The following is a 19,115-nucleotide window of genomic DNA, read 5'->3' as shown; positions in this document are numbered from 1 at the left end:
AATCCTAGAAAAGTTTCATATAAAATGAGTTTGAGCAGAATAAACAAGATGCCCCACATACCAACAAATGCAAAAACAAGGCTCTTCAACAGTATACAATTCAGAAAATCTCCCATAGGTGTAAACATTTTTAGAGACAAGTATTGTTTTGTGCAGGATTCCTTTCCACATGTCATGCGTCGGCCATTGTGACCTGACTACCAGCTGTTTTTGTCTTGTTTGGTTCTTACTCACAATGTGACGGTGATGGGGATTTAGTAGTGACACAATGATACTCCACAAACAATTACATGTCGTACATGTTCGATGAGTAAAATGGCTTATTATAGAAAAACACCATCTCTAACTCTTCTCTGTCATTTCACACAAGTTTATCTTTGAAGGGTGTCATTATTGTCATGTCATTACTTCCAGAAACATGGCCGTCTATAGATTAGATTGTATTTATATTCTCCATTATATATACATACAGTCTAACATTGGAACACATCCACACAAGGATTAGACCCACTGCTATTCAATGTGCCTTATCCTCAGAATAACCTCGTGGAAACCCTTGAAATGAATAGCTTGGTACTTGTGCCCACAGCACATTATTTTCCACAGCGCACCCAAAAAACTACATGGAGATTTTTTTTTATAGCGTGTGACATAAATATCAGCATGGAATTTGTCCAGAAATCAATGTCACTATGACAAGGGTGGAAGCAGATGTAACTTTATGTAAAACTTAGCCTTTGCCATTTAGAATAGCGGTATATTATATTTGGCAGACAGAACTTTGGGCGTCACACCCTATAGTTACGACCTGGGACATAAGGATTATTCCTGTCCACCAGTGGTTCATATAAGATGCCATTATCTTATCCAAACAGATAGAACTAGTGTTCTGCAACAGCCAAAGCACAGAACTGCACAGTCTGTAGCTGCTGAACAGCCTCTTTCTTTGTTTTTAGAAATAGAGGGAACACTACATGTCAAGTGGCAAAGGAAACGAAATTCCTGTAAATGCAATCTGTGATAAACTGTTTCTAATAGTGGCTATGTACTGCCACTCATATCTGTCTCACATCTGACACCAGAATGTGATATAAACAATAAACTGTATACATAATTACTAAGTAATTGGTGTATGTTATTACAGTATCTACACACATATAATCTATACAAAGGCCACACAATATAAAACTATTGATATACAGTCTATCTATCTATCTATCTATCTATCTATCTATCTATCTATCTATCTCTTATCACCTATCTATCTATCTATCTATCTATCTACCATCTATCTATCTATCTATCTATCTATCTATCTATCTCTCTATCTCTAAATCTATCTATCTACCTCCTATCTATCTCTCTATCTCTAAATTTATCTATCTATCTATCTATCTATCTATCTATCTGTCTCCTATCTATCTATCTATCACCTATCTATCTATCTATCTATCTATCTATCTATCTACTATCTATCTATCTATCTATCTATCTATCTCTAAATCTATCTATCTATCTATCTATCTATCTATCTATCTCTTATCACCTATCTATCTACTATCTATCCATCTCTAAATCTATCTATCTATTTACCTCACATCTATCTCTCTATCTCTAAATCTATCTATCTATCTATCTCCTATCTATCTCCTATCTATCTATCTATCTATCTATCTATCTATCTATCTATCTATCTATCTGTCTCCTATCTCTCTCTCTCTCTCTCTCTCTCTCTCTCTCTCTCTCTCTCTCTCTCTCTATCATCTGCCAGCTTTGCCAGTCAAATTATCTTTTTGCTTTTGTTATGTTATTATTTCATTGTTTCTTCCTCCATACCACGTCACCTGTCATTTCTACTAATAGTAGATCTGACTATATGAACAGAATAGTCTGTTGCATAATATGCTTTGTGCCTGGTTCTTGGTATGTTCAGTGTTGTGCCAGGGCTTACATCACCCTCAGTAATCTCTGGAATGACTTTAGTCATTGTTGTGTTTTTTTTTTCAATACAGTCACAAAATCAATAGCAATTGTGAACAGCGTGCACTCACTCATAGGTCTGATGCTTTTACCTGCTCATTGTAGGTGAATCCTGCCTCTGTTTTGGCTGCTTACATACCTACCATGCATGAAATACAAACATGAGCTGAATTAATACAGTATATATTCATTTAACTTTGGCAATAACATGTAAACAGAATTCTAATTTATTTTAACACCAAGTAAGATGAGCATATATATATATATATATATATAATATATATATATATATATATATATATATATATATATATATACCGTACATTATCAATTAGAACTAATGTTAAACTACAATGCCATTAGATCGTCGGATAGAAATTACCAAATACATCCTTATTTCTGATTGAATGTAGCATATGTGGTAATTTTCTACATTAACTGTACAATATATACAATAGTCTACACATAGAGGCGTATACAAATATTTGGCTTCAAATTTTAATATAAAATATCAGCATACAAATATCCCTAGATTAATACTAACAACAATATTACTAATAATAGTAAAATTATAATAATACCATAATAATAATAATATTACTATTACATTATATAACTTATAGAATGTTGCTATACTCTTTGTAATGTATTGTCATTGATGTATCTCTTGTATATACTGACAATGCCTCTTTTTGTCAGATGTTTTTTCGATGTTTTGTGTTATTAAACTAATATGTATATTTCATATTTGTTACAGAAAGATGAATAAAACCGAAGGCGTGCCACTTCTGGCCAAGGACCGGATTCCACCAGGGACTCCTCCAAGGACACACAAACTTCTAGACAATGGGCTGAAAAAGAGGTAATCTTATTGTTAATATCACCATTTGGAAATGACCTTGCTCCTTGGATACTTATAGTACTTCTCCCATGAGACATGTAATGTGCACGAGGGTCTCCAGGCTCTCCACAGACAGATGATGGCCCAAGGCAGGGTCGGGCATGTTGAATTTCCATATCCGGCCCTTTTGTTCTCAGGGAAGATATTCCACCTCTAGAGGAGTCTTCCCTTTCCCTTTTCCCATTTTGAATACATAGATACTTGGCCAGTCTAAGTGTACAAGTGTATGGCGAGCTTGTTAGGAATAGTTTTCAGCTAAATGACCACTAAGCTGACAGTTTTTGTAAGTGTGTGACCACCAAAGGAAATGGAGAACAAAGTGGTCTTAGTAAACCTAAACTCATTGAACTGATCCAGTCTTCAGCTCAGTGCCATCTCAGCCCCAAGCCGAAGAACTGAGTAACCAGAGACAGGCCAACTGCTAGGGTAGGGATACTTTGACTGACAACTCAGTTAACTACTAGCGAACAATTAACCAATCTGCGTATAGAGGAACAGAGGACAGTCGTGTTATTCCCATCACAGATTCCAACATTAAAGGGTCTGTACAAGAGTAGAAAACATGGCTGCTTTTTAAGGAGATTGCACCACTTGTACCCATGGACTGAGTGAATGGGGAGATTCATTAAGACTGGTGTATTTTACGCTAGACTCGATGTCCCCGGCATGAGGAGAATACACCTCATCATAAATCTGGCGCCCCTCCACATTGCCCTTACATCTAGGTACAAATCTATGGCCCGGGGCTACCATAGAGTCTGCCATTGTTAATGTCGGTATTAATACTGAAATGATAAAGAATATGGCATGGATGAAGCCCCACCACTCCCCACCCTTTTCTTAACCATCATTTTATGTGGAAAACGTTCTGGAAACTCAAGTTTAAAGAAATTCTTGAATGATCAAACATCAGTCCCGACAAGGGTTATGGCATTTACATGTATTTCGACAACACAAAAAACTTAAGTTTTGCTAGGGCTATACCGTGCGGTAGTCACACCTGACACAAGACAATGGTTGTCACATCACTATGACGTTTATGTAAAATGTAAGCTATGTGACGTTAGTTATATGGTAGTTAAATACCAGACCCAGCCCATAGACTGATGCGGCACTGATTCTTGTTGAAGACTGGACGGATTTTAATAACCCATGCGCACCTTTAAGATTTTTTTTTTTTACATAAGACTGGACTACCTTCGTATTAAAGGAACTGTCCAGCAGGTAAATGTTTTACCTGTGAAGCTCGGACCATGTGTTCGCTGGATAAGCCGACCTAAACTTCATGCCAAGTGCAGGATTACTGGCTCTACAATACAGTATTTGCCTCTTTGACCCCCTGTTCCTATGCTACCTGGTTCACGTTCCACTTACTTTTTTTTCCAATCTATTCTGAACCATTTTTAAATTAAAATTTTACTTGCTGGATAATCCTTTTAAAGGGGGTTTCCAAGTTAAAAATATTGATGAGCCCTCCTAAAGATAGGGCACTAATATCAGATGAGTGGGGGTGTAATCCCAGCACCCTCAATGATTAGGTGTTATCAGCAGTTGATATACCGAGAATGGAGCAGGAAGCAGTCAGCGCTGTTCTCTGTGTAGTGGCAGAACTGAGTCACTGCAGCTTAGGTTCCATTCACATGATTGGGAGCAGATTTGCAGTAGTAACTTGGTCTGGCCTCTACACAGAGAACAGCGCTATCTGCTTCCTGATCTATTCTCTGTATGTCTGCTGATAAGAAGAGTTTCAAGTGCTGGACCATCACTAGTCTGATCCTTAGAAAAGGTCATCAATAGTTTTAGTCCAGTAAACCTCTACAAGTAAGAAACATGTTAAACATATTATTATTATTATATATGTAGTATGTATAATGTACAAAGCCAAGATAAGCAATATTTAAACATCTCTGTCTTATCACTATACACACCTCACTCTCCAAAATACTATATTTCATCTACTGTATACTCATCCCGAGACTTCCTGAAAGCTATCATCAAAACCTTAAGCAATGAACTACTTTATAATTGCTACATATATTTTTAGGTACATGAACTGTGTGTATCATAAGTAATACAACTGGTTAGGGTAGTAAGATTGGCTCTGCCCTAAATTATGCCACTCAAATACAGTGCGCTTCCTTTACCACAAGACACTTGTAGAGATCAGCCCTCAGCAGATGTGCTCTTCACATTCTTAAAATATCATTTTTTATAGATATTTTTATTGTATTTTATGATACCACAATGCTGCACTTAAATCTTGATCCATTACTAACAGAGAATTTTCTCTGCAGCGACACCACTGACTTTCCAGTTGTGCCAAGTAAAATTTCATTTCCCGTCTTTTCCAAGCCTATGGACTCAAACATCAAGCCCTGGTAAGTACCGATATTTGGAAGCAATTTATTGTATAAAATTTTAGTTTGGTGTGGTTGCGAATTACTGGCTGACTACATAGGGTACATATTGTTGAGATATATCTATATCTGTTGGATTCAATAATTCTGCTACCTATTATAATACATTTCTTTTGTCTTGGAGTATTTGGACTGGAGTTTCAGCAAGTAGTGCCGATGATGTTAGAAGGTCACATTGGTAGATATCCGGGATCTGAGTCCATTGTGAGATTGTCTATGTATCTAAGTGTATACAGATTTTTTTTCTCCCAGTTAAAGTCAATGGGAATTTTAGTGTTCTCTTTCTCATATATGTACTAAAAAGTGAAAATCTTTCAGTCTTCTCATGAGTATTACAACCTAGAAACTGATAGTGATAATGTTCTTATAAGATGTGATAGAATATGAAGTCTTCATTGGTCATATTTGTGATATGTCACCTCTACCTTGAATTCAAACATATAGTAGTATCAAATATAGCAAACCAAATCATCTGTTATATCCAATGAGATGTGCATTGTATGATCCATTGGTTCAGATCATTACATTGGTGATTGTTCAGCATCATGGATCTTCAATGATGGTTTTAATAAAGAGGTGAAAGCTATATTACTTGATCTTTATTATCTGTAACTTATGGACTCCCATAACACATCCAAGCAGAACATGAGAACCCATTCATCTTAATGTTGTGATGGTCCAACACAGGCATATAAACAAGTACTTAAACCGAAAAGGCATTGACGTGTTCACAGAAGTGAGAAGGATTTCTGGAGATGACTAGGAGACAATTACCTGGTTGTGTAAAGAAGGGCAGGTCTTCTTCTGACAAAGCCACACAGGAATGTACAGAGAGTATAACTGGTCATACATGTTAGATACATGTTAGATACATGTTGGCCATCCCTGCCAAACTCACGTGAAGAAGGATAATCCAGCTGTTCCCTGACAAGTGCCATAAGGGACCACAGATCCTATTAGGATCCACCAATAGTCTTATGTATGCCCGATAGTCCAGCAGTCCTCCATAATATCTACAATGGTGGGGTAACAAGAGTTCGGCAAACTGGGTTTATTTCATATTGGGACTTTGGGGATATATGTAGCAGTTCACCGAATAACATTCAGCTGATAGCTATCTTATACAGTATGTATGGCCAGCATTAGATGTTAGAAGTAAGCAGTATTTCTTTCAGAGATTTTCTTTTATTTCATGATACTTGTGACTTTATTTGAAACTCTTTATTTGACCCCAATACATGTTTCATGCTGATGATCTATCCTTAGGATAGGTCATAAATATCTGAGCTGTGGAGTCTGACACCCAGCGCCTGCACAGATCAGCTGTACTGGCAGCCTCTAGGCACAGGAAGCTGCTGCAGTGGACGGGATGCAGAATAGTCTATGCTATGCTAGTAATAGGAGTGTATGTGGATAGATTATCAGTATGAAACATCTATTAGGGGCTGGAAAACCACTTTGAGGCGAACCTCTACCCTTAAACTATAATTTAACCATCCAATATGAATTGGATGTATACTTACTGGTGCCCCCATTCCACCATGTCACTGTTCTAGAGAATGACTCATTTGGTCTTCTGTCACAAAATGTTCCCTGGTATGTTGAGGGATGCTGCCTGTAAGTCATAGACACACCCAGTGTCCCCTCAACTGGCACAGGATAGACCATACTGAGCCAGGGGCCATTGTGTGACTGAGGACCAGAGGACCCAAACTCTGAAATGGGGACACAGTGGCTGGTATGGAGGTCACTAGGTAAGTATATGTCACATAGGTAATATATGGTTAAATTATAGCTGACTGTGAGGAAATTGTCCAAGAGCTCATGTTCATAAATTTCTGCACATTGACCAGCATCACTAAAATACACTGTGAAGAATGGCTATGGCAGAGTGACTTATTGTTGCCTCTTCCCTCCCAACACCTAATACCAGAGGCACACAGATCCCATAGATAAAAGTCTTGTTGCCTATATCAACCACTAGGGGGAGCTTAGGTGCAGAGTCCAGGTGTTGGACCCCACCAATCTAATTCTGATGACCTGTCCCAAGGATAAGTAATCCGTATCAAAAAGGATCCTAGCCTGGACAACCCCTTCAATACTCATTGTATACTGTGATAAGGATTTTCTCGGCTAAACATGTTGATGACCATTCCTTTCCAGATTTGGGGAGGGTTTTTTTTCACAGCAGACACTGGTGTCAAAACATACACAGAGAGCAGACAGCTGTTTGGTGGGGGTGCAGGGTGTTGGACCCCTCCGATCTGATATCAATTTCTTACCCTAAGGAAATATGAAAGGTTTTAGTGTATATTGATGTGTTTCTAATGATGAAGTTATTTATTTCAATTCCAAAAAACAATAACATTTTTAGTGATCATTTGTGAGGTTTTTGAACCATTTTTTTTTTTATATTTTCCACCTTAAATAGTGACAGCAGAAAAAGTGAGGATATCGATTCTCCACAAACTCCTCCGGAAGTGACAGACTATTTGTTAAAACAATATAATAATGGGTAAGAACCTTTCTGTATGTACAAGTCAGGATAATGATATAAGAATCGCTGCTTCGTCTTGTTATTGAAATAGTTCTCAGAACATCCCAATGATCATCACATTGTCCGTATGATACCTCTGCAGGCATTTCTTCTAACTTTTTCTCAGCTTCTTTGTAATTGTACTAATATTAATATGTTTTTTTATATTTATTCTTGAGATTTGAAAGGGGAACAGGCAAAAATACCGCCCTAGATTTTGTTCCCAAATGCTCGTTTTGTTTGGATACATAGTTACATAGTAGATGAGGTTGGATGATATCAGTCCATCAAGTCCAACCTATAACCCTACAATCCTCTACAGTGTTGATCCAGAGGAAGGCAAAAAACCTCATGAGGCTCGTGCCAATTGCCCCATTTCAGGGGAAAAAAATCCTTCCCGACTCCAATCTGGCAGTCAGTATAAAAATCCTGGATTAACGTGTCCTTAAAATCTAGAATCCATAACCTGTAATATTGTTCTGTTCGAGAAAGGCATCTAGCCCCTCTTTGAGCCTACTACACCACAAATCAGCCACTTTCAGGCAAATTTGTGTAAATTTTGCATCTTTTTTTGTCTTTTTTTGTGGGGCAATCCCATAAAATTGGGATTTTAATAGGCCTTTTAATAATGGGACTGTTGGACATACCTGTAAAATACAGATACAGCAACAAAGTACACGGCAAAATACACAGAATGGTTGCGTGCAATATTGATATCTTTTCCATTTCTATATACATCAGGTTTTACTGAAGGCCATCGGTCACCTTATAGTACTTGCTAGATTTTGTCTCTTTGATTGACAATTGGGACTATATAGTGTGTACAAGTGAGAGTGTTGCCTCTCTATCGGGGCTTCTTACAGATAACCCAATTTAAGACTATCTGTCCTAGTGTCGAATATCCTTTATTTATATATATAATAACCCTATTATTTTTAATCATTTTTTTCTTAAGCCCTGACTCATTAAACCCAAAGAAAACTGCAAAACGTCCGCCAAAAAATCTATTATTCAAAGCTGTGTCGGAAGGAGATGTGGAGTCACTGCAGAAATTTCTTCAAGAAGCTAAAGATTCATCTGCCTCATTTACAAAGAAAGCAGCACAAGGTATCTATCTATTAGTGGCAGCAGCAAATACAATGGATGCCAGTAGGTTAACCTTAACCAAAGGTTACATAATAACCAGATGTAAAAAAAAAAAAAAGGTGCCACAGCCCACCAAATGTTATCCAAAGATAACTGCGGTATCTTTTCTGTACCTACTTTTTGTATTTGATTTCCTATCCACTCACATTTATTACATCTTTGTCATATTTTAGATTTCTTTATGTACAAATTAACATCAAAGGACACTGGGAAAACCTGTCTGATGAAGGCGTTGCTGAACATAAATGACAACACCCCTGAGATTGTATGCATTTTGCTGTCATTTGCGGAGGAGAATGGATTCCTGCACAGGTTCATTAATGCTGAGTACACGGAAGAAAATTATAAAGGTAACAAAAAGCTTACACAATGGAATGAATACATGTCACCGGGTATCATAATGACTGTCATAGATGGTTACTTTAGCAAATGCAGAGTAAATGTATAGTCAATAGCTCAGATCCCCTACTGTATGGACAATAATACATATATGTATAATGCAGTTTTTTTCCTTAGAAATGACCCTTAGGTCAAACCTACGCAGTCTTGGCACAGATAATTTACAAAAATGAAGTGATTTTACCCATCTTCTTCTTTACCTTTAGTCTTCGCTCAAGATATCCCAAGATGACCAGATTTGAAAAAATGTATTGTGTTACTACTCAGGAAATTGAGACTAATGCAAAGTTGTTGTTTTTCAAAGCTGCTCATCTTAGCACCACTAATCTTCAGATATCCAAGAAAGATGAAGCAGATAAACCAACCCTGCAGATAGATAGGTTGGGGTCAACTAAATTAAATGGTGTTTAAATCTTTTGAAGTGGAGTCTCCATTGTTGATATATCACTGTTCTTTCAATATGCAAATAGCTCTAAGGAGACATCACCTCCAAAGGGGGAAATACTATTTGATTTAGATGACCCCAAACTATCTCTACACAGGGCTGGGTTGATATACATTAGCTGCTTTATCTTTCCACTTGGATATCTGAAGATAAGTGGCGCTAAGATGAGCAGCATTGAAAAAAAACAACAACTTTGCATTAGTTTCAATTCCCTGAGTAGTAATTTGAATATTGACAAATATTGACATAGACAAGGGGCAACTATTTTATTCAGGTGACCCTACTCTATATAGGAACATTGCCTTGATATGCTGGGTTCTGGTGACAGACTCCCTTTTACTATTTTGTTATAGCCAAGGCCACTTGTGTGATACCACTAAAACTGTGCGCCCCTTAAAAAAAAGTTGAGGTCCTTTACAAATCGTATTAAAAAATGCCATGGGTTTTATTACAAAAAGAAACCCATGTCCACAATATGTTATACGCGGTAGCAGTCACTTTGTTGGAATAAGATACATTATAGAGTAGGTCTACAACATAACGGCTGATATACAGTATTTTCTTGTTTACTGGATGGTAACACTAGAGAGGAGGGTGAAATTGGTTTTTGGAACTGTATATATGATATAATAAGAGTAGAAATTCTTTAGGTACTTACAAGTATTGTCATTATTTCCTCTAGGTCAAACTGCATTGAATATAGCGATCGAGAGGCGACAGAGTGACCTAGTGAAGTGTTTGATCAGAAAAGGGGCTAATATTAATGCACGGGCACAAGGCCGATTCTTTAATCCAAAGCATAAACATGAAGGATTTTACTTTGGTAAGTTGTCCTAATTTATTGGAAAAGATGATACATTTCTTTAAGAAGATATTCTCTAATACTTGTATGGGTCCAGTTGATATCAGTAGTAACATGTTTCCTTATGTATGTATATGGTATGCCATTATTTAATTCAGGGTTTTACACAAAGGGTAAGAAATAAGTTCTCCACTGAGGAACAGGAGGGCCAATGCCAATATGCCCTGCTGTAAGTATACAGAGGAACAGTTTTTTATGTATTTCTTGTGTTCTTTAAGGTGAAACACCATTAGCTCTTGCGGCATGTACCAACCAACCAGATGTGGTGCAACTCCTCATGGAGAACAGCCAGACCAATGTCACCATCCAGGACTCTTTGGGTAACACCGTCCTCCACGCCTTGGTCACTGTCGCCGAGAATTCAGAAGCACAAAATGCCTTTATAATACGTATGTATGATACAATCCTACGAACCTGTAAGAACAAGTCTTTGGAAAGCATTGAGAATAATGAAGGCCTCACGCCAATGCAACTGGCAGCAAAAACAGGAAAGACTGAGGTAAAACTTTAATCTCTCCAAAACCAACCCCTTCATGCTATTCCATTTCTTATCATCTTTCTATTATCCTAATGTTCCCATTCCTAGATCTCCTGACGTCTTGCGTTACTTACATCACTATATTTCATGTTTTGGTCCAGATTCTTCATTACATTCTGAGTCGGGAAATAAAAGAAAAGGAAAACCGAGTGTTATCCAGGAAATTCACAGACTGGGCTTATGGACCTGTATCATCTTCCTTGTATGACTTGAAGGACGTAGACACTTGTTCCCGAAACTCAATACTTGATATTGTGGTTTACAACACCAGCATTGATGTAAGTAATGGGAATATTAGTAATAAGAAATGATTAAATCCGAGTAATACAGACATCAGTATAGGCTATATGTACTGTCACCTATACAAGGATAGGCATGCTTTCCCTAAATAATGTTATGGAGATCTGGTCTTCAATATATTGCATTCTCCATATAAAATCGAAGACATATGGAGGTGCAACCGAGCCCTGCAAAAGTTTCGGGCTGCCCTATTACAAATCCATCCAAGCTGAAACTTGTACATAGTCGTAACACGGTCATTTACATGAGAACTAAAAAGGTGACTTTTGTATAACTCCATTCTGTCCCTAAGAATCTAAGGCTGTTGTTGTCATTGCATCCCTATGACTTGAACTCTTTTGAGATTTCACGTGCCATATGTCATTGCAGTTAGAAGGTCTCTGTCTAAATGGATCCTAAAACATTACTTTGAATTATATTTGACATTAAATTTAATATTTTTTTCTCTGTTTTCTTATGTTTTAGAATCGTCATGAACTGTTGGCATTGGAGCCTCTTCATACTCTGCTTCAGTTAAAATGGAAAAAGTTTGCAAGATACATGTTCTTCTTGTCCTTTCTTCTGTCATTCACCTACAATGTCGTCCTTACATTAGTCTCCTACTACCGGCCACGTGGAGAACAGGTATGAAAGGTTTTACTGTACTATAAAATATATGGATTAAGGGCTTCCCCAAAGGGGTTGTCTCATAACGGCAACCCCTGACTATAAGGCCCCTTGCAGACTGCCATAGGGTCACCACTGGCCGTGATTGCACTGCACAACTGGTACACGGGCGACACATGGATGTCATGCCCGTGCACCGGCCGTGCTTCTGTGGCCCCATACATTCAATAAATAGGAACCATGGAAGCAAGGACGCAAAAAAAGACAGGAATAGGACCTATCCTGAGTTTTGCAACCCAGACTGAGACAGGGACCGCCCGCTTGACTATAGAGAGCTTAATTGTGCTGAAAGTAACAGAACTGATTGCTTGAGAATAGTGAGGACTAAAGAAAAAATTCCAACTGCGCCAGAATTACTAGAATTACTACGGTGCTTATTGAAGGATACAAAGAGTTGGAGTTGGTAGAGGTGGTGAAAGGTACTCTTTACAAACTATCCACTCCCCTCTATGTATCATACACGCACATGGATGAAAATAGTCCTATAGTTTTAAAGGTCAACCAGATTACTCTATATATCAGCTTTCTTGGCACTTGTAACAGTAAGGGTTGAGGGGGATATTGGAGCTGGCCACTGCTACGTATCATTGATTTATGTATGAACAGTTATATCTACATTGTATTATATTCAGCATTCATTACAATGATGAAACATTACAATGTATCCACTAACTTATCCCTTCCGTGACCACAGGCTCTGTATCCTCTAAGTTTGACGCATGATCGAGGGTGGCTACAGCTAGTCGGACAAATGTTTATCATTGTTTGTGCTACATACCTAATGATCAAAGAGGTGAGTAATGAAAGAGTTATCGGATTATGATGTTATTATGGAGATGAATCATTATCTCTATGTATTGCGATTGTATTACCTTGTGTCCTTATTTCCCTGTTTGATGTGACATGAATGTGTCCTCCTATGGTCTATACTGAACAATTAGATGTATAAACTAGTGTAAACCTGCTTCACATTTTCAGCTTGTAACAATTTTATGTTTTATTGTATTTTATTCTATTCTATATTCTAATGAATATATTTGTACAATGTTGCTATAAGATATCTCCTTCATAAAGGACTGTTTTGTTCTCACATAGGGTGTGGTCATTTTCCTAGTGCGGTCTTCAGATCTTCGATCCGTTCTGTCGGATGCCTGGTTCCATGTTCTCTTGTAAGTAATAAAGCCCTATTCACATCTTAAAGCAGAAGGGGGGGGAAGAGATCTTGAAAACTATCAGCAATACGTACAGAAAATTGTATAACTTTTCATTCTAAATTTATCTTTCAATATTGGTCGGAAACTGGAAACCCCTTTAAGTTTGGATATTTTTTTCCCTTCTAGTTTTATCCAAGCGATCCTGGTTATAGCGTCCGTTTTCTGTTACCTCTTTGGCGTGAAGATATATTTGGCGTTTCTTGTATTAGCCATGGCACTAGGATGGGCAAACATGTTGTATTACACAAGAGGATTTCAGTCCCTGGGAATCTACAGTGTTATGATCCAAAAGGTAAGCAATGGAGTTTCTGCTTCTGTCTATGATCAGTACAGACAACTCAGCCCCCTACAGTAAAGGATCTATTATTAATCATGGTAAATGTAAGATTATTATAGGTTTGTACCTACCATAGAAACTATGTGAACTTGTGCCATCCCATCCTGCCTTAGGATATTGTATATTGAGAAGTATTACCTTAATTCAGGATAATCCTTAGTAATAGGGATCATTTTATTTAGTTTTGTAAGATGAAGAGAATATTCCGAAAACTAATCTGAATGAAAATATTACAGAGCTGCATAGTATCTGAGTTATAATTAGAACCGACAGCCCTGTTTACAAATAGAGAAAGTCCACCTCCTGAGAACCCATAAACTATATTCCTATATCCACACTGCTGTTATTGGAAGGTACCAGATGGTATACGGATATAATGGTTATAATCTTAGACCTCAGAAGTAACATTGTGTTATGTATCCATTTCTTCTAGGTCATTCTGAACGATGTTCTGAAGTTCTTATTCGTCTACATTTTGTTCCTGTTTGGATTTGGAGTCGGTAAGTATGCTTTATTCTGTTACTATATACTAATAAGGTCTCAAGGTCAACTGACGTCATATTTACTGTCATCGTGAATGGGGCTGAGCTACAATTCCAAGCATAGCCACTATACAATGTACAGCACTGTGCTTGGTAAGCAGTGAAAAGGCCATAGCATCCCAAATGCTACAACTTGGCAGCGACGCTATTTCTTTGACCCCTCCTGTCTCATATTGATGTTCTGTCCTAAGAATAGGTCATCACTATGTAAGCCCTGCAAAAACCCTTTAATATGAATTTCAAGACGGTTTTATTGTGTTTATTAAAAGATACCCCTTATATTGCCAATGCCTGGCAAGCCTCTATGAACTCAAACATACATGCTATCCAATACTACAGATCTGTAATAACGGAAAGCATACGGACCCATTCATTTTGTGTGGCCCCCATGTACAAGACCAAATTTTTTTGGGAACTGAGTCATAAAATATGGAGCAGGTTCTATTCTTGTCCATTTTGTGGCTCGGTCTCTTCCATTCAAATGTTAGGATCCATCGAAAACAAAGACTAGCCACAGATGCCATCCATTCTGTATTCCTTGGACCTGCAGGTGACTATGGTAAGGTGCATGAAGCCCTAGGAATGAGCTAAGTAGTTGGGCAATACTCGAGCACCCAAAACCTGGAAGAGGTTTTAGAATCATCCCCCCACAGTCCTCCCTTTTACCCCATGCAGAACAAAGACACACAAGAAGATCCATACTTGGATTTGCCAGGAGCAGAATACTTCTCATTACACTGACAGCTTCAACACTCAAAAATCCTGTAGACCAACTAATGGTCTTATGTGATGCACCGGGGGGTTACTAAGAAAACCCTCCAAATACTGGTGGTTGCAATATTGTATTTTATTTTAGAATCCAATATAGTTCACTATCTACATCAAGCTGCTAGGAAACTTAATTTGACTAGGAATGGAAGAATATAATGTTATTTTCTTCTTCTTGGAACAGCTCTTGCTTCGCTCATTGAAAACTGTGCAGACGGTGATGAATGCAGCGCCTACAAGAGTTTCAGCACCGCTATTGTAGAACTTTTCAAGCTTACCATTGGCCTTGGAGATCTGGAGATACAACATGACTCTAAATATCCCGTCTTGTTCCTTCTTCTTCTCATCGCTTACGTTATTCTGACGTTTGTGCTTCTTCTCAATATGTTAATTGCTTTAATGGGAGAAACTGTGGAGAAGATTTCAAAAGAAAGTGAGCACATATGGAGAATACAGGTATGTATAGTGTCCTGTTTAATTTTTCTACTCCATATGGAACACCAACCCTTACATTATCAATCAGAAACCTATGGGAAGCTGAACTTATCTATTTGGTTTAGTATATGGCTTATACTAAGTGCAAGCGCTAGAAAACAGGATTAGGGATATTATGTCCAAATCACTATTTACATCAATGTTCACATAAGTGACAAACAAAGATATGAGGGGCCCCATAGCAAAGATTAATACTGAGCCCCCTTTTGCTGGTTCTTCTCCTTTCAATGATCCTTGTGTATATTGTACCTCTTGATAAGGGGTCCCTACATAGTATTCACAGGACTTATTAAAACAACTCAGCCACCCTAATGTGGCCCCCCTTTATCAAGGGGCCCTACAGACGTGTTCTGTCTCTATGATAAGGATATCTTTGGCTTACCTTCTAACTAGGAGTGATGTTTCAGTACGTCTATACATTGGTATATAGTAACATGAATGATGACATAAACTAAACACCACAATACTCTTATTTTTGGAGTCAGATTGGACCATGGTGGATATCTATACAAATATAAAAAAATCCTTATTCAAAACCAGTTCTAGAAAATCCCATTTATACATCTAATAATATATGTAAGAATAGTAATCTAAACCTATCATTTCTCATGTCTCTTTTGCAGAGAGCTAGGACAATAATGGAGTTTGAGAAGAGTCTTCCAATGTGGTTAAAGAGTAAATTTCAGCTCGGAGAATCTTGTACTGTCTCCAAAAATGACAACAGAACATGTTTAAGGTAACTTTTAATGGTTGACTTATTTAACTAAATGTTGTTCTTATTTCCCTGCAATGTATGTGGTAATCTGACGTCTTGTTAATATATGGAGAATGAAGTTATTGAACTTTACAAAAAGGTGAAACTGAACCCTGAGAAGAGTAAAAAGCTTATAGTAGTAATGCTGTTCTGTTTCCTAAACAGGATCAATGAGGTGAAATGGACCGAATGGCACAATCATGTCACCTGCATCAATGAGGAACCCGGCTTTGAAATGTATCCTGGTATGTATGTGGAATTTTAATAAAATGCAATATTTTAAGAATATTCCAGGCGGTAGACATAGGGGCTAGAGAGGTAGCAGTCACACCTAAGCACTGATGCTCGACAGAGCACACAAGTCCCTCTGCCTCATAAGAAGGCATCAGTAATACAAATACGTTCCATAGGATACCACAATACAGAACTAGTCTCATCTAAAAAGACTGTTTCTGTATATAAAGAACGATACATGGTATATGGAGCGCCTACAACTCTAGTGCTGCAAATCAGCAGGAATTCCCTTTAACTGATCTTGTGAATGTGGCTCTGCTGTTTGTGCATGAGGTCTTATTTTAATACACATTTCATCAATAAAGAAAGAAATTGGGGATTGTATGTTGGACTGCAGCCAACACAATAGCGGTTACCATTCTCTTCAAAGATAGGCTTTTAATATTGGGGTTGGCCACGTTCCAAAGTAATCTGGAGTAGATGCAATCTACTTCAAGGCTTAGCCTAGCCCTCACTGTGAAGCCCCCTGTGCCCATCGGTACTGATGTAAACAAAGTGTTGCATTTATAGGATACCAAGATCTCGGAGGTTACCTACTCTACCGCGCTTGCGTAGAAAGTGTTTAGTATAGGCGCACATACAGGATGTCCATGGGTTCCCAAAATGGCACAACTTAAAATGCAAGTGCATTGAATAATTTCAATACAGATGCGGTAGAGGAGACAGCTGCCATATCGGAGCCCAATGGATACAGCGCTTTTTTATTTTTTTGTATCAATATTAGAGATGAGCGAGTACTGTTCAGATCAGCCGATCCGAACAGCACGCTCCATAGAAATGAATGGATGCACCTGGTACTTCCGCTTTGACGGCGGCCGGCCGCTTAACCCCCCGCGTGCCGGCTACGTCCATTCATTTCTATGCGAGCGTGCTGTTCGGATCGGCTGATCCGAACAGTACTCGCTCATCTCTAATCAGTATGTATGGGTACCCAGTGAGGGCTAAGGTTAACCCTAAATAGAATAATAGCATGTTATGCAATTATGTGTATGTACCAATTGCAAGATGTCAATGGAAAGTGACCACCCCCTTTAAGTCCATTAAATTGACCCTATATGCAATAAGACACATAAGAAACAAAAGAAAAAGCGCATATAACATGATGTGTTTATCTTCCTCCAGGGACAAGCTACGCCAACTTGAATGCTGATGATGAAGCAGATAGCTACGATAGAGACCGACACGTTACAATTGACTTGAGAGATTCCACCAACCAAACCTTCGAGACCACAGTTTAGAATGTAGGAATAATATACAGAAGACTGCGTCCATCTCTGGCTTCCTGGAACCTGGAAATCCTACGGGACGCTCTTCTGTTACATTGAACTTTGTGTGGCGTAAAACACGACCTACCTCTGCCCTGTGGTATGGGCCTGCCAACTTCCAAACTGTGAAAGTCTTTGACATAATGTAACGGACAATTTGCCAAAAATTTTGTTTAAAGGGAAACAAAAACCAATGATACCATTTCCGTTGAATCGATGGCAGTTGTTATGTGATGACACAAAAGATACTCGCACTATTATTCTACTTGTTTACATTTCTTCTCCAAAGTATTTGCACTCTATATAATCGCCTGCTCATCATGACGTCTTAGTATACAGCGTGCACAGTCCATAAAACTAGACATTAATCCGTGATTCATGTTATCCATTCACACGTTATGTCACTACATCTAGATATGCAGAGAACATAAGAACATATTCACAGAAAATAACAAAAAAAAATACTTTTACCTGTTTAGCGAGATGAATTATATTTAAATCAACATTCATAGATTTAAGATTATAGCAGTAGCAAATAAGTATAAACATTTCTGGTAAAACCTGAGGCCTTCTTAGGATAAGATTTATAGGTTGGTAACTCTTGTGCTAGTTAAGGGGGTGTTTGGGGATTTTTATATTGCTGAGCTATCCTTAGGATAGGCCATCGATATCAGATTAGTGAGGGATTGACAACAAATCAGACAAATGAAAGGACCCTGGTTCTTTCAAATTTGCACCCTTTTCTTAGTCTGTCAGTCATATGACCTTTATAGAATAGAATTAATCCGATATGTAATACCACAACACTACTAGGTATGGTGTCCAGTATTTGGCAACGAGGTCGGCGCTCTTGCCCATGTGCCTCAACTCATTCAATCATCTTATCAGTGGGCAGGATGGGCATTGAACTCCCATGGATCTGATACTGATGACCTAACCCAAGGATCGTACATCAAAACAAAAATTTCAGAATACCTCTTTGAATGTAAAACAGGAGATTTTTTAACAGGTCAATTGCTCTATAGAAATACTGTAAGTAGACAGTGGTAGCCTAAATAAGAATATATATATATATATATATATATATATATATATATATATATATATATGGCTTTAGCACTTGTAACTGATGATCACATCACTGTGCTCACCATTGAAAAGGGCAGCTCAATGTCCCAAATTATTTCTCTTTCTTCTTTATAATGGGGGCAGTTTAGGCCTCACTCTCTCCAGCCTCTGTATTCCACAGATGGACT

General features: G+C 38.0%; 1 protein-coding gene across 1 annotated transcript; it reads left to right on the top strand.

Moving 5' to 3' along the window:
* The first annotated feature begins 2,741 nt into the window (after positions 1-2,741).
* TRPV3 (transient receptor potential cation channel subfamily V member 3) lies at positions 2,742-17,832 on the top strand. The gene is made up of 17 exons (XM_075262622.1): positions 2,742-2,842; positions 5,176-5,259; positions 7,730-7,813; positions 8,790-8,941; positions 9,154-9,330; positions 10,507-10,647; positions 10,905-11,185; positions 11,326-11,502; positions 11,990-12,148; positions 12,885-12,983; positions 13,286-13,359; positions 13,531-13,696; positions 14,175-14,241; positions 15,236-15,507; positions 16,170-16,282; positions 16,466-16,545; positions 17,717-17,832. Exons 1-17 carry the CDS (start codon positions 2,742-2,744, stop codon positions 17,830-17,832), a joined length of 2,343 nt encoding a protein of 780 aa, XP_075118723.1.
* Positions 17,833-19,115: the final 1,283 nt, after the last annotated feature.

Source organism: Leptodactylus fuscus, chromosome 2, assembly GCF_031893055.1.
Source record: "Leptodactylus fuscus isolate aLepFus1 chromosome 2, aLepFus1.hap2, whole genome shotgun sequence".
In the NCBI taxonomy this organism is placed as follows: domain Eukaryota; kingdom Metazoa; phylum Chordata; class Amphibia; order Anura; family Leptodactylidae; genus Leptodactylus; species Leptodactylus fuscus.
This window is presented reverse-complemented; position numbering and strand designations above follow the sequence as displayed.